The sequence below is a fragment of the Octodon degus genome, unplaced genomic scaffold (assembly GCF_000260255.1).
Source record: "Octodon degus isolate 3935 unplaced genomic scaffold, OctDeg1.0 scaffold00096, whole genome shotgun sequence".
Classification (NCBI taxonomy): domain Eukaryota; kingdom Metazoa; phylum Chordata; class Mammalia; order Rodentia; family Octodontidae; genus Octodon; species Octodon degus.
This window is the reverse complement of record NW_004524672.1, coordinates 3,696,957-3,718,589: the sequence shown is the minus strand read 5'-3', so window position 1 is coordinate 3,718,589 and position 21,633 is coordinate 3,696,957. Positions and strand designations below refer to the sequence as shown.

The following is a 21,633-nucleotide window of genomic DNA, read 5'->3' as shown; positions in this document are numbered from 1 at the left end:
CAGGCTGGTGACAATGGGTTCTAGCATCAATAGGAACTGCACATAAAGGAATATTTTGATCCTGGCATTAGATCAGCAGGTTGCATTCTTTCAGACTTTCATTTTATGGTTAGAAATGAAATGAAATGCCTGAAACTTGTTTGTCTGGAGCTCTTTACTACAGAAGCTAACATGTATATGGTAATTTACATTGATCCAGTAATGTTTTTATATGTGTTGAAGCAGAGAGGTCTGGAGTCATCACATGATCTGGTCTGAATTCTGATGGTCACTTATTAGTTATGTGCTTTTGGCAAAGGCACTTGATTGCTCTGAGCCTCAGTTTTCTCATCCATATAGTCTGGAGGTAATAATGGTTGCTACTTCTTAGGGAGATGGATCAGTGGCTAAGTGCCTGCCTGGCAAATGCAAGGTCTGGAGTTCAATCCCTGGTAACACAAAACAGTAGCTACTTCTAAGAACTGCTCAGGGCATTAGGTGAGATGGTGCATATGTGGACTATAGCCTGGTATTTGGTGTGTTCCAGGGTGATCTCGGACTGGTGTGATCTCAAAATGAGTGTAAGTTCATGAGGGCTATAAAGGGTGGAGTCAGCTCACACCCAAGCCCTTTGTTCTTTCCATGAGGACATAAAATGCTGCCATAGTTGGTAAAGTTGTTTGGCATAATCCTGATTATCCTGGCCATTGAAATAAAGGAAGGAAACAGCCTTCTTGGAAAAGAATGAAAAGTTAAAAACTCAGTGCTGTGTGTATTTGTAATCCACTGGAGGAGCAACTCAATAGGCGACATTTATAAGTCTTGGTAAGCACATACCTGCCCAGGCCTGCCCTTGGCCTGAGGTGATCTAGAGAAAGTGTTGATCTAACCCACTCATTCATCCTCTTTACAAGTTGCTGGAGCCATGGAGGCCTGGCCCTTACCTCATCCGAGAAATCCGGGTTCTGGGCGTGGTGCAGAACTGCTGTGTAGGTAGCTGAGGTGAAGAGAGGCCCTCCAGGTTTTCCATAAATGCACTGTGTGGAAAAGGTATGAGGGTGACAATTATGTGTTTCTGGAATAGTTAAAGAAAACAGTCAGGACCCTTCAGCTATGAATTGCAGGACCAAGACACACTCTGTGATAACTTATGGGGCTGACTTAACTTTCAGTTAACTTTGAACTTTGTTGGTGTGCTGCCCTGCATGGGTCATACAGTGGTATGCTGAAGATTGGAAAATTTTTATTCATCTTATAGGAATGACATCAGAGCCCAAAACTTGACCTTTGATTATCTTAAGTTAAGGGTAACTTGTTCAAGACTGATCCCTGTGGAGTGACTTCCAGAAAGGACCATGATACCAGCTGTGGCTTAGAGTTAAGGTCCCGGGTGACCACAGGGTGGTTTGGGCCCAGCCCTGAGCCCTCCAGCTTCCTCCTGGATGGCTGAGCTGGCAGGACAGGTCTGGCTCCTGGCTCCAGAGCATGCTGATACTAATCGACCTCAGCCCTAATCAAGCCAGGGGAGGGGATATGGCCCTTTCTAGTCATGCACTTTAGAAGCCTCTGTAGCCAGCACTCAAGCCTTTTCCTGGAGTCTGGCCTCCGTCCTTGCTGTATATCTGGGTGGTATTTAGCATCCAATAAAACATGAGACTTAGAAGTTTGCAATTATTCTTTGTTCCTAAAATTTTTCTCATAAACCCTCCACTCTATGAGGCCTAAGATATCTTCTTGCTGTCCTATGTTTGATGCATATATTTCTCTTACTTTTTTTTCCCTATGCTAACGATTTTGTGGCAGTTGGCACCTGGGGACAATGACAGTGGCTTAGATGATTCTGAGGAACTCTTTCTCTTTCCGTTGTTTGACTCATTCATCCTCTGACCAGCCATTGTTCATCTTAATCATACTAGAAACCTTCCTGGCAGCACGCAGCTCACTGCATGAGCCGGAAGGCCAGCGAGGCCCAGCGCCCCTCGCAGAGCACATGGAGGCCATCCGGGATGTGGCACTGCAGCACACACAGGAGGAATCCAGAGCCAGGCTTAATCTTTGCAAACGGCAGCTTCTTTCAGTGGGGAATCTCCACACTTATTTCATGTTAGAATGGTTTCCTTTTTCCCCAAATTGTGAAAAGCTAAGAGAGCTATGAGAGGCTGGCATTTCTGATAGCTTTAGTTAATGATGGCCATTAAATCAGGTACACTTCAGGAAATCGAGAGCAAATGCATTAAATCGCTCCTCTTCCAACCTCACGCACACTGAAAGCCCTTCAGCAACACAGAGCCCACGCTTCCTGCCCTTCCTCATGCCCTGCCCTTGTGGACCTGACTCACCTTCACAGGTTGGGCACCTTCGTCGTCGGAATTTTTGAATTCAATGCACACGGTTATATTTCGTGCCTGAGATGACAGTGGGAGAAAATGGAAATTGTAATTTCTTCATCAATAACACCCTAAAATAATCAAAGTGCCTAAAATAAGTAGCTTCTAATTAAACCTGGAAAACGTAGGATAAACAAAATTTTCTTGTGACATTATGCAAGGTGCTCAGAAATAGCAGAAGGATTTGCAAAGGCTTTCAAAAAAAAAAAAAAGCAAAAGCTCATACTGAAAGGGGCAGGCATGCTATTTTCAGAATATTATAAGAAAGTACAAAAATGGTCTCACTAAAGTTTATGTAGGGCTGGTTTCAGACAGGATTAGTAGCACATTTCTCAACCGTGTATCTTTAAACAATTCTAACATGGGCCACATGGCCACATTTTCCCAGGTGACTGGCTGTTTGAAATGTTGGTCAGCAATTTCGAGTTGCACTTTTTAGAAACTGTCGTGCATCATCTTGTGTGGGGGAGGAGGGAAGCTGCTACGGCAGGAGCTGATTGCATACCTTGTTGAAACATTTCTGGCTGTCATACTTGAGGTGTTTGGGGTAAATGTAAATTTGATTTTTGTATACTCTGTATGGACGACAGTGCTTTGTTGAGTCGTAGATGAATTCCTCTACTTCCACCGTGGGTTCTGATGGTGCCATCACATTGAAAGGCTTGACAGGGATAAAGGACGATGTTACACAGTCTTAAAAAATCAGAAAATAAAAATTTGTCATTTAATATGGCTCTTTTAAAAAGTGAACAATATTTAACATATTTTGAAACAAATCCACTCCAACGATAGACTTCACACTTGTATACCAAATGATGTATGAGGCGAGGATTAAACATTGTAAGATGCAGCCTTGGTAAGTAAATAAATTATAAATTTAGTATCAAGGGCACGTTCAAAAAGCTGGTGAGTCTTTTAGATGTATTTACAAATATTTTTGTATGTTTTACTCTACAGATAAATTTTAGCTTATGATCTCTGAATATATTAAATAGATATTATAAAATAAAGAGTAACCCACCGATCTTTACTGTATTACAATATAAATAATACAAATGCAGATACATGACAGAAAAAATTGTGTATTAGATCTATTACTGAGAGTAGCAGATCGATTAATACTAATTTTTCTCTGTGGAATGATTTCACCTGAGGTCTTGGAGCCTTCTTTACATTATTTGTCATGAGATATTTTATGTTTTTTTCTTCACTTTTTGTAAGATTTTAAAATATACCTTTGTGGGAATAGAAAAGAGCAGAGAGCGAGAATTTGCACATCAGGCTTTTGTTGCTAAATGGTGTGAAGGCTGCAGGAATAGGAACCAAGGATGGCAAGGCTTCTGCTGTCCCTCAGTGCGGAGGGACTCTCCCTGTATTCAATAAAGCACAATGACTAGCTACGGGCGCTTGGGAATCAGATTACAGCTTTTCCCTAAATCAATTGTAATATTTTTATTTTGTGTTCAAAGTTCTCTGATATCTTACCCTTCCTTCAGAGAGAATATTTAGCTTTGTTTTGTCGTTTTGTTTTGCTGTATGTAATAAAAGCCCCAGCTTCCCAAGGCAAGGAGCGGAAATGGCCTAGTTTATCCTCTGCTTTCTCTTACCAATCGACATAAAATGATTTGGAGTTGGGGCTTAACTTAGAGTGTTCATTATTGTTCTTATTAAAATGTTTTGTGGAAAATTATGAAAACGGACAGTTTAGTAGCACAGTGGCAACCCACATATCCTGCAGCAACAACTCTCCCTGGCTGCCATTCGCTATATCGGGCCTTGACTCTTTCTGAATTATGAAGCTTTCAGTATATTTTGAAAAGCATAGATCTTCTGTGTAGTACCAGAGTCTAACAATATTTCTGTTGTAATCTTTGTGTGCCACGTGGGGGGTTACACCCGGAGTTCAGAACAGCCCTCTGGCTACACAGTGGGGCTGAACCAGGCTGTACAGTGAGCGGAAGAACTGGGTGGAATATAGATTCTCTCCTGATGGGCTATCGGTTGAGTCATCTACCGGAACCCGATTTTACTCATGTACAGCCCTCTAGCATTTAGGGATTACATGCTATCATTTAATATCTTGCTGGCCATTCAGCACTGATTTGCACACATTAGGTCCGTGTTCTGCTACCCAGAATTCAGTCTTCCTCACAGTCCCCACCGTCTAAAGGGAAAACTGTGGGGCTCCTTCACAAATTCCTTTTCTACAATGGGTTTCCATTTTGGTCAAAACAAAACAAATCAAACTGCCAAAGCTTCAGCAATTAGTTAACCAAGCAAGCGAGCAAAAGTTTCCAGGAAACGTTCAAAGCTCTGTAATGAGAATCATGAGGTCATCTGCATACTTGGGTGCTCCAAAGGCACGGTGTCCACAGCGACGTCCAGGCTCCCAGGAATGGTCTGCATTTTGCTGATTCGGTCAGCCCTGTGAAAGCACAGCAACATACACACACACATGCACACATGCACACGCACACACGCATGCGCGTGCACACACACACACACACACACACAGTTATTTTCATTTTCATAGAAAAAGAATCTAATTCTGAGCTTTTAGAAAGGTATACAGCAGACCCTAAATCATCTTTGGAGACTTCTGTTAGCTACTTTAATTCTGGAAACAAATTTATGCACTACTTTAAATAAAAATAAAAGCCATAGAGCACTCAAGTTACCGATATTCTGTGGAATGTCTAACCTTTACTTTTTCTAGCTTCAGATAATGCTTATACAAATGGCCAAACCATTGTGATAGTCAGTTTTATAGTTTGGTTCACACAAAAGGTGTCTAAATTGGCTCAAGATACATACTATACGTGATGAATGTAAATATGGAGAGCAAGGTGGCTTTTGCTAAAATTGCTGGGTTTACATTTTTCTTCTTTTTCTTTGTATTTTAGGGAAGGGTCTACAGGGTGTTCAGGGTCTCACTTCTAGATCGGACTCACAGTGATCTACCTGTTTACAGCCTCCCAAGAGCTGGGATTACAGGCATATGCCACCACACCCAGGCTCAGTTGCTGTCTCAGCGTGTCCCGGGGTGGGGCCGGCACAGCAGGCTGGGGGATCGAATCCCCAGTCCCTGTGCCTGCTGGCAGGTGCTTTAACCCGCTGAGCTATTTGGACGACCCTACATTTTTCTTCTTAATCAACCATGAAGCCTTTCTCTGTCTTGTCTATGCATGTGGGCCTGCATTTCTCCCTTGTCTCTCTCATCTGCACTCGCTGCCTGACCTTCTGAGTCCACAAAGTTCTTTCCTGCCCTCTTTACTAAAATTTTATCCCACCAATCTTCCTTTATAGTACTGTGGAAGTTGCTGATTTTAGGTGTTATTCCCTTGAGAACATCTACTTTGAAATGTGAAATACTTTGAGTGGCAGTTCAGGGCCAACTCTTCCCAGTATGGGAGAAGCACACTGTTCTGCTTTCAGGAATTTGTCATGTCAGTCACTAAACTCAGTCAGTATTAATAATTAAGTTATATAAATTTAACACTAAACAAATTACACTAAACACAAAAGTAATAAGGACTCAAAATTCATTACTTTGTAATTATTTTATTATTTATGATAAGATTGCCCACACCCTTGAGGTTAAGTCTAATTGTGTGGTGGAAATGTTCTTAAATGATGTGCACATCTCTTCCCATAGCTTGAAGTTATTAATGCAGAAGTCACGTGACAGACATTGGCTCTTTGTACTAATTCAGTTTTTCCTCTAGAAAGTCAGTGGTTACACACTGATCTGCCCACTACTGAGGCTGTCTTAAGGTGTGAGGCTTCTATGAGACACTGTGATGTCAGTTGGAAGGCTTGATACAGTTTGTCAACTTGAGAAGTCTAGAAGCTTAACTGAGTAACTCGGCAGTTCTGCATCCGAGTGTGTAGGGGACACACCCTTATCCCTGTAGGATGTTGTTTGTTGTGACAACTTGAGAAGCTTAGCAGCTTAGATAAGTGACCTAGCGAGGAGTCAGGGGCCTCACTTTGTGGACATCTTGAGCCTGTGCAAGAGGAGGGCAGGGAGATGCTGTGAGTGCTACCCCTGCCCTAGGGTGGGTGTGTTGCTTATAACATAAGGGAGGAAAAGAGGCTTGTTTTCCCCCTCTGCTCTTGTGGGTTTTGCTGTCTTCTGCCACTTTGAACTGCTGCCCTCTTCCATGTGCTACCCTGCCATGGAGCCAGCTGGTAATGGACTGAAACCTCCACAAACTGGGCTAAACAAACATTTCCTTCCTTATTTTAGGCATAAGGTATTTTGTCCCAGCCGTGAGAGAAAAGTAACCAAGACATCAGTGTTGCACCATCAACCCTAAATGACTCTTCATTGCCGCAGCGACAACCCACTCTGCCATTCACTGATAACACGAATTGTGCCAAAGTTTCCTCTGGATTCTATCAGAACTCTCAAAACCTTTCTGCCTACTGTTTTGGGGCAACATGCTTCCTTGTGCTGGCAGGACGCACCCTTAACTCTCACCAATGGCTTGCATAGCCTTGCTAACATCATGGCATTTGACCAGGATGTTGAATGAATAAAAAGGGATATGGCCTGCTCCTACCAGGAGAAGCCAGCGCCACTGCCAAGATCTTATTTCTCATCTTTCTTTTATTTTTTTAAAGTTTATTTTTTACCAATAATTAAAAAAGGAGATTTCCTCTTCTAGACTGATCTATTTTCTATTGAGGTTGTGGAAAACAGAAATTCTTCTTATTTAATGACATTGCATCATTTTGTTTTGAATAAACAAAGTTAATTGGGAGGACATTGCTGAGTCTTAGGTGAGAGAGGCAGAGAGGTAATATTTGGAAAGGGCACAAGAATGCTGTACGGTTTAGGACTAACAGTTTAAGATACGCAGCCCAGCGAAACGCCCGTCTTCAGATGCTGATGCATTGTGATTCATTTAAAAATGTATGTTTTACATTTTTCTTCTCTTAGCAATAATCACTGCTACCTCTTCTAAAGTATTTGAGTGACAGAAATATAATAATTGATCATCTTCATTGCAATTTAATTGTTCCCTAAAATTCTAAAATATCATCCTAAAGTTCCTTAGAACTCCTATTTTTGACAAGTGTCTGTGTTCCCTTCCACTGAATCTAGGTTCTGTGACACATTGATATTTAGTTACGGCAGAAATGGTCCTGCCACCCTTTCAAGGCCAGGTCTCAAGAGATTGGCAGTGGTCATTTCCTATCCCTAAGGACACTAGATTCTTAGAATTTAGCTACTTGGCCAGAAGGGAGTCAAAGCAAGGCATGAAGAGGCTCCTATGGGAAAGAACCAAGGTCACCAAGGTCACAGCCCAGAGATCCAGCCAAACTCCCAGGCAATGGCTGCACCAACTGGCCATTACTTAAGTCCCATGCAAATGGATTCTCCTGCCCCAGCTGACCTCTTCTAGCCAGACATTTGAGACTCAGATACATCCATGGACTGAGAACAAGTCCAAGGTGGCAGTGTGCCTGACACTGTTAATTTCAAGAGTGTCTAGGAATCATACCGTCTGTAGTCTGACACCAGCTTCAAGAGGTCCTCAGTTGAAATCTTGCTACTTTCTTGTCTGTACAGTGGTGAAAATCTTGAGTCTCTGTCCACATTTCCCTGGTTGTCTTTAAATACTGACCTTAAAGAAAATAACAGTTATTCAAGTTGGTATCTTGTTACTTCTCATAGAATTGTGTTTATAAGGTGAAATGTCTCATTTATAGTGGAAGAAACTATAGGAACTTACAAAATAAAAAGAGGAAACAGGCTTTTGACACAAGTTTCATTTACACACTATACTTGCTTTACTTCACTTCTTATATTAAATTTTACATTTTAAGTGACATCAGTCCACATTACAACTTTAAAAAAATAAATGTCTTACATTTAGTAACTTACATAAAGACCTTAGAGTAGTGTAGAATAGTAAGAACATACTATGCTTTTTAAATTATTTCCTCAAGGTACTTTATTTTTTATTTTAGTTTTTATTTCTTAATTTTTTCATAGTGGGGATCCAACTCAGGACATTGCACTAGCCAGCCAGGCATTTATGCTGCTGAGTTATCTCCCTGGCCTCAAGGTATTTCAAACCTGGACAAGCTAGCATCCTTTCTCTGTGGGCGACACCAATAACACAACTGGAATGAATTTGTACATAGAGGGTGAGATTCACAAAATATTTTGTGGAAATAAATAGGCCCATGTCCTAACTTTTAAGACCAAAAATATGGAGGAGATGAGTCATATTTTTGTTTTAAATAAGGAGAATACCATGACCAGACCCATTATGTTCTTCCTGGATCCATTTCACTGGAACCCTATGAATTCAGTTAAAAGTTTTAAGTTTTTTTTTTTTTTTTTTTTTTTTTTGTTGTTGTTCAAATAGTATAACAATGTGAGGCAATACTTCATTTATAGTATGCTTATGTTTCAGTTCTTTTTTCCCTATTCCTCATCAGAAGTTGTGTGTTTGAAAAAGAATTAGATTTACCTATAATTGCTTTTGCTTCAATATTAGAGAAATGTTGAATTTTTAATTCTAACTGAAGGATCTTTACTAGGCTATTTTTTCACTCTTTAAATTAACCAAATATTTCAAAATATGGGCTGATATAGCATTTAAGTGGATACCAGACCACAGAACTTTAGTGTGACATGGTCTATGGGCCAGAAATTCATCAGAATTGTATGTTTAGCGTCCTTCAGACTGTCCCCTCATTTCTCTGTTAAGTACTGACTAAGAGAAATAAAAGGAAACTTTCTGTCAAATAACACTGGGAAGATACAGCAAAAAAGCTTAATTTGGAAATAAGTTTCATTGAATAGAATACTGACTTTCTATTCAAATGTGTGTGATGTTGAAACTAGTGTTGTTTCCCAGCAGGAGAGGAAGCTAAAGTGAGTGGAATAATAATTTTTATATGAAGCAGTGAGTTCAAATATATTGAGATATGTGTTACCTAACTTGGGGTTGCCTTTATCCACAGCTCTGTCTTGGAAATTACTCCCTTACCCTGGCCACTGGTTCTCACGGAAGGAAAGAACAACATAGCTCCATGGGGTGGCTTTGATCCCTGGGACTAACTGGCAAGAGGCCCCAGGACTGAGTCATCCACGCAGATGGCATCAGGATGGCATGACTGTGATATCAGCTGCTGTGTCCAACTGCTACAGCTGGGCAGTGATTAGTATACTGTGAGACGCTCAGAGCTATAGCATTTGGGGGTACAACATAAGGGAGTCCAGCGTTAAACAAAAGGAAAAGCACCTTAAGAGTCCTGATAGCTTCAATCATAGACAGTGTGAGTAGGCAAACCATATATGAAGAATTATGCATTTTTATGGCTATGGAAAAAAAAGAGCTTAATGGTTGTCAGGTAGCTTAAGAATTAGAAAAGAATGATCTGATCATGAGAGCTACTCAAGGAGAGACCAAAGAAACCATTGCACACACTGTGGTCTTTGTTACTGAAAGGATTCAAACTGAGGTTAGACAACCATGGTAGTGGGTGTTGGAATAGCTGCAGGGTACACTTTCTTTGCATGTACAGTTGAACAATAAAATTCTTAGTGTTAACTTTGGTTCATCTCAAAGAAAGCTCAGCATTCATTGTGCTAGCCTATTCAGAATATCAAATGAAACAAAGCAAAGGAGATCAAGAAGGAAATCCTGGCATGGACTTAGGCACTCATGATTCTCAGGGTGATGAGCAAAGAGATGCAAAGATACAGAAGAATGGAACTTGGAAGAATTCCATTTGCAGCAAACACATTTGTCAAGACGCTTTCTTCCCGAATCATAGAGGGTAAATACAAGTCTTATGCCACTGCATGTCTATGTTCTCCATTCCTATTTTGGGACTTTTGGCTACAGAATGCCCACACAGCTGGGACCAAATAGAAGAACATTCAGTAGATTCACTTAGACTAAAATGTTTCCAGCAATGAGTGTCTGCGTGTACTATCTTGTGTGGGATGATTCTACGGGGGAAAGATGTTGATAAACAACACTGTCAGGGCTACTCTTAGATACAGTTGTCTTGAAAGATCAAAATGTCTTAGAAGATACTCAAAGCTAAGTGTGAAACTACAATCTAGGTACCATGAAAGAAAGGAAAAATAGCCAGAGAATGTGCAGTATCACAAAGGTATTCAAGTAGACCAGGAAGTTCTTATGTCAAAATGATATGAATAATGCCAGCCTGCCACAGATTATGACCTTATTTAAGCAGGTTTTACATCATGAAGGTAAATAAAAATGCAATTTGGCTGGACCCTGCATTTTTTTGTAGCTAGATAAACCAAATGATATAACATTCTCTGTAAAACTATATTCCTAATTATTTTTTTCAGTTGCCAGAGAAGTTTATGTAAATGAAATTCATATACTTTTATACATAAATTGGCAATGTGCACTGTTTCTGAGGATGCAACCAAAAGCACTAGTTAGGCTTTCACACAGCAGAAGCTCATGGTTTTGTTGGCTTTCCTTCCCTAGGAATAATGACTTCAATAGTTCATAAGATTTTCAACCTCTCTGGAAAACTCATCTGCCTTCCCTGTGTCTTATTGTATGGGTCAACTTCAGAGCAAGATTACCATTTCTCACAACTCCTCAGGTTCTTTCAAGAACAGAAAATTCTTTTGTTTCTTTTTCCCATGTCATTCTACATTGACCCAAATTTATTGGAAATAGGGACTGGTTGAGGGGAATTTGATTTCCATATGCAAGTTTCGATAATTATAGTAGTAATAACTTCCATAGTAGCTCTGAGATTGCTTATCACTATGAAAATGTTTGCTCAGTGAACTATTAATTACATGTATCATAATGTGCTCAGTACATGCAAACAACATCTTTTCACATGGTACATTATGACCTTCTTGATAGTGAAAGATGGAAGAGGATATTCATGAAATATTCATGTTTCTTATTTTTATGAGACAGACCTCATTTTTTATGTAGCTCAGGCTGGCCTTGAACTCACTATGTAGCTCAGGCTGGTCTCAAATTCACAGAGATCCACCTGCCTCAGCCTCCCAAGTGCTAGGATTATAGATGTGGCCCACCATGTATAGCCAAGGTCTCTTTCACTGTGGTCACAGAACTGCCATAGTGAAAACTAATTTCTAGAGACTGTGTGAGTCTGCTTTGGTTTAACTGCTGCTCAAACTTCCACATTTCTTCTTCATGTATGTACCTATCCCCAATTTCAAATAATGATCTCAAAATCATGACAAATACTGATGAGTTTATTCTGGATACACTCCTCATTTTAGTCAGTTGTATGATCTAAAAATGCTGTTTATAACAGGTCCTCCCTTCTTCCCAGACTTCAGCCATCATCGCTGGGATGCCACTACTCCCATTCAAATGAGCACTTGATAACCAGTCCTGTGCTGTAACTGTAACTGGCTTCTTAATTCATTCAGTTTGCATGTTGTTGACCTTTGCTGTTTTTTTCTTTGTGAGTCTAGAACAGGCTCGTTTTGCTTTCAGAAACTCTCATATTAATCAAGACAAGAAGCTATCAAGGAAGATGAGCGTAATTGAAGTTAAAGTAGACCTTAATGGCAAATTTTGTTCTTTAGAGGATACTTGTCCAGATGGATGACTCCAGAATCACTACACATAGAACTCAGCATTGTGTTTTAAATTTGTAATAAATAAATTAGTTAATCAATTTGGTGCAGAATCTTGCTAAGAAGCTCAGAATCATAGTGATCCTCCTGTCTCAGCCTCCCCAGTCCTGGGATTACAGGCCTGTATCACCACACCTGATTTTGGTGGCCAGCTTGGTGCAGGGCCAGCACAGCACATGGTACTGGGGATCAAACCCCAGTCTTTGTGTGCACCAGGCAGGTGCTTAGCCCACTGAGCTAGCTCCCCAGAGCCAGAACTCAGCGTTTTTTTTTTTTTTTTTTTTTATCAGAGTCAATGGGTATGGGTAAAATTGGCTATGCTCATTTGTATCAAAATTGAAAAGAACTTTAAATAATCAATTTGACAGTGTCATTTTGACATCCACATACAAACTTGAGCTCTAGTGAAAACAATGAAACTGTCCCGGAAGTCAGAGTACAGCCCTTGGAATTTTATGCTTATTAGGCTCTTGAGTTAGCATGATGTCAAGGGCTTGACAAACTGAATATGTAAGGAAAGGTTTGTGAAACCAAATACACATAATAAACTTTGATCCAAAGTCAACCAGGAATATACAGCTCCCCTGGCCACACCCCCGAGGCACATATCAGGGCCCTTTACCACAAGCTGTTGCACTGAATTATCTTGTGAAACATGTCTCCGGGAAGCTTGGGTCTCCAGGAAGTTTCTGGAGATGCCTGCACTAGCTACTCTTAGCTGTGGGCACACTGCAAATTGTAGTTATCACAAAAGTGTTTAAAACTGAGGCTTCCAATGCTGACCGCAGGTGTATTTCCCTTCCACAGTGATGAACTCACCTGACAGCCCAAGCAAAGGGCATGCGGTATTTCCCCAGTCTGCTGCAGAACTGCCTGTTGGATTTCAGTATCTTTTGTGCAAACTGAGGAAGAGAAAAATAAAAATAATGATTAGGAACAGTGCTATAGAAACTGTACGGGTACGATCATATGAAACACTTCTGCGTGGTGTCATGTGAAAGCCTGGTGGAACTCTGGCTCACCAACCATGGATTCTCCTTTATCAGGGCCAAGTAGCACCCTCTGGGTTCAAACAGCTGTAGCACATTCTTTTTTCTTTTCAGTTTGCTAATTCCTAATGTAGAAAATCTCTTTCCTTGGAAGATCAAATCTTTCCTTTCCTTTCCCTTTTCTCTTTTTGACTTAAAAGAATTTATCATCCTGAAAGTATTTTCAAATGTATAATCACTGTCTAATATGACATTTTATTCATTTGATAGAAGTCAGCGGATTTGAACTACAAAGGGTTTTCCAGTCCACAACTTCTGTGGCGGTGGAGGGAAGTAGTGAGAGGACAGTCCGTTAAGCGAATGCATGTGTGCCTGTGTCTCAGCTAAACTTTATTTACAAAATCAGAAGCCACACTAGATTTAGCCTGGACACTTTACTTTTTATTTTTATTTCTTTTAACAGCAGAATATATTTATTGGGGGAAAAGAAAGCTCCTGTCCAAGAGAGGGTCAGAAGGGGGACCTGAGTGGGCTGCCTGGGAAGCTGCTTTTTCTAGAGATTTTTATAGAGCAAAACCATCTGGTGAGGCAGGTCTAAGGTGGGGAACACAGGAACTCACACAGGTGGGCACAAGGTGGGACAAAACTGTGGTCAAGCAATAAGATTTCAGGCATTACTGCTCAGGTTAGATGGATCACATCCAGGACCGAATGGAGAAGCGAGTCACGTAGCAAGCGGGCATGAACACAGAACAGGGATTCTTCCTGTGGGTGGTTGGGTTAGTGACTCTTTTAGCCTAGACACTTTAGTTCGGCAGATTTTGAGTTAAAGGATTCTATAAATATCTTAAATTCTTCCTTCAACTGTTATACCTGCTTAAATTCAACTCATATGAGTAATGTCCTTAAGTATATATTTTGCAAGAATTTAGTTTTTATATTTTTGTTATATTAAACAGTAGTGTTTGCTTACTTAAAACTGTGGTAATAGATAAGAAAGTAGAAAAATACTATCTATAGTTCCCACGTTCAAAATACTTATTCCCTTTCCTCTTTCTGTCTTTACATAACTGTTATTATTTGGTGTAAAATCATTTATCTTAGTTTTTCACTATGATCCTCACTGGTTTTGCTGAAGATTTAGCAAACTATATTCAGTCATGTTTACTCAGATTGTTTCTAATTTTTCAATATTATAGCACTTTGATCCTTGGGATAACATTTTTTCTACTTTTCCCCCCAACAATCGATTCTCAGAAGTCAGAAATTACTAATTCCAAAAAGACATAAACCAAAAATATATACTTTAATGTTTTCTGGTGAGTCTTGGTTTCACTAATAAGTGAATATTTAAAGCCATGTATCTATCAAACTTCCTAATTCAGCAAGGCAGTGTGGTTTAATTTCTTGAAAGTCATTTAATACTGTTTACTTTTTCTTTTGGAGACACTCCAAGACCTTTGCATTGAGCTACATCTCCAGCCCCTTTTAACTTCACTTTTTATTGGTATGTGTTTGCAGTACATGTTTACATTCCTGCATGGAGCTGCTACATACACATAGCACATTTTAATCCTGTTTTCATCATTTTCCCCTTCATCTCTTGTTCCTGTTTCCATTTGAGAAAGGCCTATCTCACTGCTTCCTACTGTCTATCTTTCCTTTTCTCTTTATCCTTAGTTTGGGTTTTCATATAACAGAAACTTTGAGGCAACGTCTTTTTAAGTTGTTAAATTACTCTAGGCTGGGCCTAAACTTGCTATCCTCTTGCCTCTCTCTCCCAAGTGCTGGGATTACAGGCTTGTGCTTCCATTCCAGGCTGAAGGATTTAGAATTATTTATAAGAAAATTACTCAAACAAGAAAAAAAAAAAGAAGGAAAGAAAAGGAAATTACTCATTACCTTGTTGGAGTCTGGATTCTTAATGTAAGGTTCAGCCCCACTTGCAATGTTGCCCATCAGGACTTTTTCGATTTTGGCCACCAAAACAATTTCAGAATGTGGATCACTTACAGAAAATATAGCCTAGGTACAAAGGAAGCAATTGATAAACATCTGAGAAATCACAATGAAGATATTTAAAAACATAATTTGTTTTTTAAAAGGACAATTTTAAGAAATTTTTATTTGAGAGATTGTCCCTTGTATGTGATGTTTTGGTAAAAACACTGGAATAAGGGGCCAGGGAGATGGCTTAGTAGACTAAGTGCTTCCCCAGCAAGAGCAAGAGTCTGAGTTCAATCCCTGGTTCTGCAAAAAAAACAACAAAAAAACACTGGAGTAAGAATTTTTTGCCCCATCCAAAGTAAACAAAAGTGCAACCTGCTTTGGAAACTTCAGCCATTCTTCTGGAAGTCCCTTGATGTGAGGCTCTTCTGATTGTCTTGGAGTGATGGTGTCAATATTGCCATTTTCCAAAGCTACGGGAGCCCCTGGGAGCATCTGTCTGACAGCAGCATGGTTTAAATCCACATGAAAATCAGCAGAAATCTTCCTGCTCTCTCTGAGGTCATAAAGTGCCACACTTACAAAAAAAGGCTCAATCTGCGTGGGAAAAAAAAGAACAGATGGTTTTGACAGATAACCATAACCTGCGTGGCAGCCTTCTTCAGACATCATTGCCCAAGCACAAGGTACAACACAAGCAGAAAGACGCTGTCCTTGGCTCAGCGAGTAGCAGCCAGGACCTCTTCCACGCAGGTGCCTCCGACCCCAGGGCTGCACTTTTTTCGTTTCTTTATGTAGCTTTGCCACTAGGTAGTCTTTGCCTTATGTGGCACTAAACCCACGGCATACAACTTTTTCCAGCTATTTTCTTTAAATCTTCCAAACACACCTGTCCCCTCAGTCTTCTTGGGCCCGAGGTGATATGCACCAGAATCCTAGAAGTTAGAAGGCGTTGAGAAATATTTCACTGTACAGCCAATTTGCAGTTTTTAATTATACTTTGATGGAATACTAGTAACAGCAAATCTTCTTTGCTGCTGTTCCAGATGCCCAGTACCTTGGTGGATGATCTAGGTGTACCAACAGTGTGGGGAGAAGCTCAGTAGACATTGAATTGGTAAGATCTGTTGCCAGAGAGAGAAATGGAGCTTCTTAATAAGAGCTCCTATCTCAGTTGAGGTTTCTTCTTGTTTTTAACAGATATTGACTATTTTCCCCTTATTTTGAATTTTTGAAAACTTTTTGATAGTTACATGAAGGGAAAACCCCACAAATATCTATATGCTAGCAATATTGAAGTATATCTATAAGTATCTCTCTCTGTGTGTGTCTGTCTCTCTCTCAATATCTACTTAAAAATTGGGGGGCTGGGAGTTAGTCCAAGCACCTGTCTGCCAAGCACAGAGACCCGGGTTTGATCCCTGGTACTGCATGCTGTGTCAGCCACCGAAACTGGGCGTAATGGTACACACCTATAATCCCAGCCCTGGGAGGCTAAGACAGGAGGATCACTATGAGTCCAAGCTGTGTAGGGAGGCCCTGTACCAGATAAACAAATAAATGAAAGGTTTTTAAAAAGTAAATAAATGGGTTCATGTTGATACTTTCTACACTTGATCTTAGCCAAAAGGCCGAGAAGCGATCATGTTGATACTTTCTTTTCCAATTAAAACAGTCAAAGGCTCCTTCTAACCTTTCTGGCTTTCATAATTGTGTGTCCTCCAATAGTGAAGAATCTGGAATTCATTGCCTTTAATCTCTTTACTTCTTTGTGCAATTAACTTACTGACTGTTTTTAAAGTAACCACTCCCCCAACCTCATTAGCTTTATTTTTCATGCCTCCTTGAACTACCCTGAGCCTGCATCCAGACAGATCCAGGGGCACCCCACTTAGTTTTCTGTTCCCCACCCTCAAGAGTTCTTGAATATTTACCCAACTACAAGCTTCGAGCTTCCCCTTTAACCACTTCCCAAATGTCAGGAAAGAAGCTGAGGATGAGAAATAAAGGGAAGATGAAAAGCCGAGGGAAAGTGGAAAAGCAATGGAAGATAAAAATAAATATTGAGATTTCTTGGTTGAGGCTATAAAAGTAGGAATGCAGTACAGATTGGTTGGAAGAAGTAGAGTAAGTGATGTATGCAAAGACATATAAAGACATGAAGGGACACAGGAAAAGACTCGTACAGTGGCACTGCAGCGGAGGCAACAAATTAGTTAGGAGGTGTTTTGGGAAAAGGCATATTGGAGACAATAACAGCGTTTAGCCAAGGTGCTTGGCAGTCCACTGCTTGATTATTGACCCATGGGTTAGCTGATGTGTGTGTTCAGTGATTGGAGAAAGGATGCACACAGGCATGAAAAGTCAAATCGTTATGTTTGGGAATAAAGGAACATAAGTGGACGGCAATGACATCACTCAGTGATAAGATACAAAGATCAAGTCTGAATGGGACATTGAAAGTCATCTGTGAAGCATCCCAGTGCTGATGGACATGTGAGTTTTGAACCTAGTCAAAATGATTGTGCAAGAGATCTGGATCTTTAAGCTTTTCTTTCTAATTTTTTTTTTATTTTTTTTTTTGTATTTAGTACAGGGTTTATAGGGTCTCATTACACAGATCAGACTCGTAGTGAGTCTCCTGTTTTCAGCCTCCCAAGAGCTAGAATAACAGGCATTTGCCACCATGCCCAGTCTTCATTGCCATCTCAGTGTGCCCTTGGGCCGGGGCTAGCACAACATCCTGGGGATCGAATCCTGGTCGCTGCATCTGCCTAAGCAGGCGCTTTAATCCGCTGAGCTATCTGGCTGGCCTTTAAGCCTTTCTTTCCTATGGGACTCTTGCTTATGCCACAACTCAAAGAGAAGAGAAACAGAACAGTTTCTTGACAAATACCAACTGCCAGAGGTGGAAGTGGGAGAGAAGGAACTGCTTATAAAAAAGATAGAAATTTATTTTACTCTTCTTTTAAAAAGAAAAATGAAGGTATTAATACTTTATTTTATGACTTTTTTGTACTTAGTACATTACAGGGTATATAGGGTCCCATTATACAGATCACACTAGTGGTGATTCTCCTGTTTTCAGCCTCCCAAGCTCTGGGATTGCAGGTGCACACCACTGCACCCAGTCTCCATTGTTATCTCAGTGCATCCCGGAGGGCGGGGCCAGCATGGCATGCCGGGGATCGAACCCCAGCCTCTGTGTCTGCTTAAGCAGATGCTTAAATCTGCTAAGCTATATGGCCAGCTGTTATTTTATTTTACTTTTTTTTTTTGAAAGAAGTAAAACAAAATTTCATAACAAACTAGTAGGACAATAACAATAGTTAATATATTGCATATTGTTATCTTTAAAGCAGCCAGAGTGTAAGATATGAACTTAAAACATTCTCCAAATAATTGCACAAACTTTCTTTTCAATCAACTAAGAGAAACTAGCAGTATAACTATCTTATTTTTTTCCCTTTTCTCTTCCTTTCCTTTTTCCTCCATTGTATTTTTTTCTTTTGAATATTTTCTTCCCATGTCATTATACCTACTGTACATTTTGGATCTTATTTACTCTTTCAGTTTCTCACACCAGACACTATGATGTTTACACATGTGAGTCTGAATTATTTCACTTATGAGTACGGTCTGAAGGTACATCCATTTACCTATAAAAGTCTCAAGTTTATCTTTATGGCTGAGTAGTACATCATTGTATAAAAAGACTTCATCTTTTTTTTTTATCCATTTCTTGGTTGATAGACATTTGGGTTGTTTCAAAAGTTAGTTATTACAAATTGTGCTGCTATAAATATTGACACACACATAATGCTATGGCATGATGTTTTTAAGTCTTCTGGGAAGAAGAATAGCTGAGTCGAACGGGGTCAATCACTGGAGCAGATTAAAACATGCAGACACAACTTAGCTGAAGAAATACAAATGGAAAATAAATATATAATAAAATGTTCAACATTGGCCATTCAAGAAATGAAAATTAAAACAACACTGAGGGGCTGGGGAGATGGCTCAGTGGAATAAGCACTTCCTTGGCAAGTGGAAGGGCCTGAGTTCAATCCCTAGTTCTGCCAAAAAACCCAAACAAACAAACAAACAAACAAACAACCATTGAGATTCCATCTCACCCTAGAAAGAATGGCTGTCATCAAGAAGTCAACCAAATACAAGTGCTGGAGACGCTATAGAGGAAGAGGTATACTTCTTGTTCTTTTTTATTTTTATTTTTATTTTTTTATATTTCAGGGAAAGGTCTACAGGATGTTCAGGGCCTCACTACTAGATCAGACGCATAGTGGTCTGCCTGTTTACAGCCTCCCAAGAGCTGCGATTACAGGCGCGTGAAACCGTACCCAGTCTCAATTGCCGTCTCAGTGTGCCCTGGGGGTGGGGCTAGCATGGCAGGCCAGGGGATTGAACCCCCAGCCCCTGTGCCTTCTTGCAAGCGCTTTAATCTGCTGAGCTATTTGGATGGCCCAAGGTACACTTCTTAACTGTTGGTGGGAGTGTAGACTGAATCAACTACTACGGAAATCAGGGTGGAGATGCCTCACAATACACTTTCTTTATGTGCTATAGGATTTTACTCAAACCTCATTCATGCCATTCAGTGTCTCTACTACTGACCTACAGGCCAGCCTTGGAGAGAAAAGACAAACAAAGCAAAGTGGTAAAATTTTAAAATGCTGCCAGAATGTCACAGAAAAGGGGAATGGATTAAAGAAAGAAGAGTAGAAAAAACATTCAAGTATAACAGTCAGTAAAGACTGAAGTACATATGTACAGATAGTTTCATATAATTATGTTTACATATATATGGAAAATATGCATAATATATGCACATATAGGAAATACTATAGTGCTGTAATTAACCACCAACTCTAATGATGACTTGTGCCTACAAAATGTTTTTTTACTTTTATTCATGCTGCTTAATTTTGAATTGATACTTGTCATCTGCCAGCATTCTTTCAACAAGGAGGTTATACAAAGAGAGCACATAATGACCGAGTGCGTTACTGTACAGGCTCACACATGGCTATGGGCCTCATTAACAATAGAACGAGTATCTTCCCTCCCTTGAAATCTAGTAGCACAATTAGCTTATGACAGGGTTACTAGTTCAATTCCAAATAGCAGCAGTACTTGCTAGCTCCCTTTCCCTTAGAAATATAATTATACATATAAAATAAAATTCAATACATGTTTAAAGAAAAGATGCAATTATGCAATAAACCTGTTCTTGTGTCAAATTAATTTGCTCAGAAAAGCTCTAGATTTGAGGTAGGGATAGTCTTCAAGAATTTAAGAATGCAAAATTAAAAGACTGTAACCCAGGCATGTATGAATTCAAAACACTTTGAAGGTCAGAAAATAAAATCCTCATTATTTTTGCTAAATTGTTGCATTTTGACTTTCATTTTTGTTTAGTGATTGGAAATAAATTACCTACTTTGATAACCCATCAGAAATTAAAGCTCATGTGGTGATTCATTTATTTCTTCCAATCCACCTTTGAAATATAATTGTCAAATTTTATTTTTTTAATTTTTGGCTTTTCAATGTAGTCTAATTTAACAAAGTACCTTCAAAGTCTAGCAGATTAAGTCATAGGTTTCCTAGGCTTGCATTCAGTTTTAAAAATTCAAGAATGCCACGTTGTAAATATAGCTCTGTTTGAACAAGCTTTATTCAGATTTTTAGAATCAGTTCTTATTTTCAAAGAAATATTTTATGCTATGAAACAATCAACTTAATTTGGTATTCAACTTACTGACTAAAAAATTACATACTGTCAAATATTGTTTTATTATCATGAAAAACTTTCTTCCAAGGCAGTTGCAAGTGCTCATTCATTAGCTGTAGTCACTGGCTCTTCAATAATGTGGAGAAATAGTACAGTTACTTTGAACATGTTCATGGAGTTAAGAATAAAGGGCTTATTTTTAAAAAAGTTATGTTAAAAAGGCGTCACTGAATATACATACGAAGATTTTCAGAGACAATGTCATTAAGTGATAAACTTCAGCATGAAGGTGAGGCTGTTCTGTGTTGTGGATTACAAGCACAACGAAATTATTCGTAAGGGTGTAACTTTCTAGTTTTGTTTAACATTGGCATCAACTGCAAGATGAATTAAAAACAAGCATGCACAACACCCCACAACACCCCAGGTCATCTAAACTGCATGGCCTGCCCAATATGAAAGGGCACAAGAAAGCTATTCTCGGAGCTTGGCATTGCTCCTGGCTTGTAAGGCTGACCCAGACGCACACTTAGTACTGGAATGGGCATCTTAACACAGAGAAAAGAATCCACGTGGACAGAGTCATATGCTCTTGGCATGGGAACAAAGGCCCATTATGTCTGATTTTTAATTTGATTTTTTTTTTGCATGTCAGGATGGGCTGGATAAAAAATATGTACATATAATTTTTATTTAATAAGGTGACATAGTAGTGGCACTATGATCTGGATTAAATTTTACTGAAGTTTCCAAAGAGTTTTTTTCTTTTCTTTTCTTTTCTTTTCTTTTCTTTTCTTTTCTTTTCTTTTCTTTTCTTTTCTTTTCTTTCTTTTCTTTCTTTCTTTTCTTTTCTTCTTTCTTTCTTTCTTTCTCTTCTTCTTCTTCTTCTTCTTCTTCTTCTTCTTCTTCTTCTTCTTCTTCTTCTTCTTCTTCTTC

At 39.5% G+C, this 21,633-nt stretch overlaps 1 protein-coding gene and 1 pseudogene across 7 annotated transcripts in view; both read right to left on the bottom strand.

The window, feature by feature from the left end:
- The window catches only part of Dock10 (dedicator of cytokinesis 10), a 206,105-nt gene that overhangs the window by 72,262 nt on the left and 112,210 nt on the right, over positions 1-21,633 (bottom strand). For all 7 annotated transcript variants that reach the window (XM_023723036.1, XM_023723034.1, XM_023723037.1 and 4 more), the window contains exons 12-19: positions 15,318-15,539; positions 14,898-15,020; positions 12,826-12,908; positions 7,877-7,999; positions 4,712-4,791; positions 2,872-3,059; positions 2,319-2,384; positions 924-1,016 (exon numbers count right to left, since the gene is read on the bottom strand). In XM_023723036.1, the coding sequence (XP_023578804.1) occupies positions 924-1,016; positions 2,319-2,384; positions 2,872-3,059; positions 4,712-4,791; positions 7,877-7,999; positions 12,826-12,908; positions 14,898-15,020; positions 15,318-15,539 (978 nt within the window). The remainder of the gene's footprint in view (positions 1-923; positions 1,017-2,318; positions 2,385-2,871; positions 3,060-4,711; positions 4,792-7,876; positions 8,000-12,825; positions 12,909-14,897; positions 15,021-15,317; positions 15,540-21,633) is intronic.
- Positions 16,506-16,585, bottom strand: LOC111818597 (annotated as a pseudogene).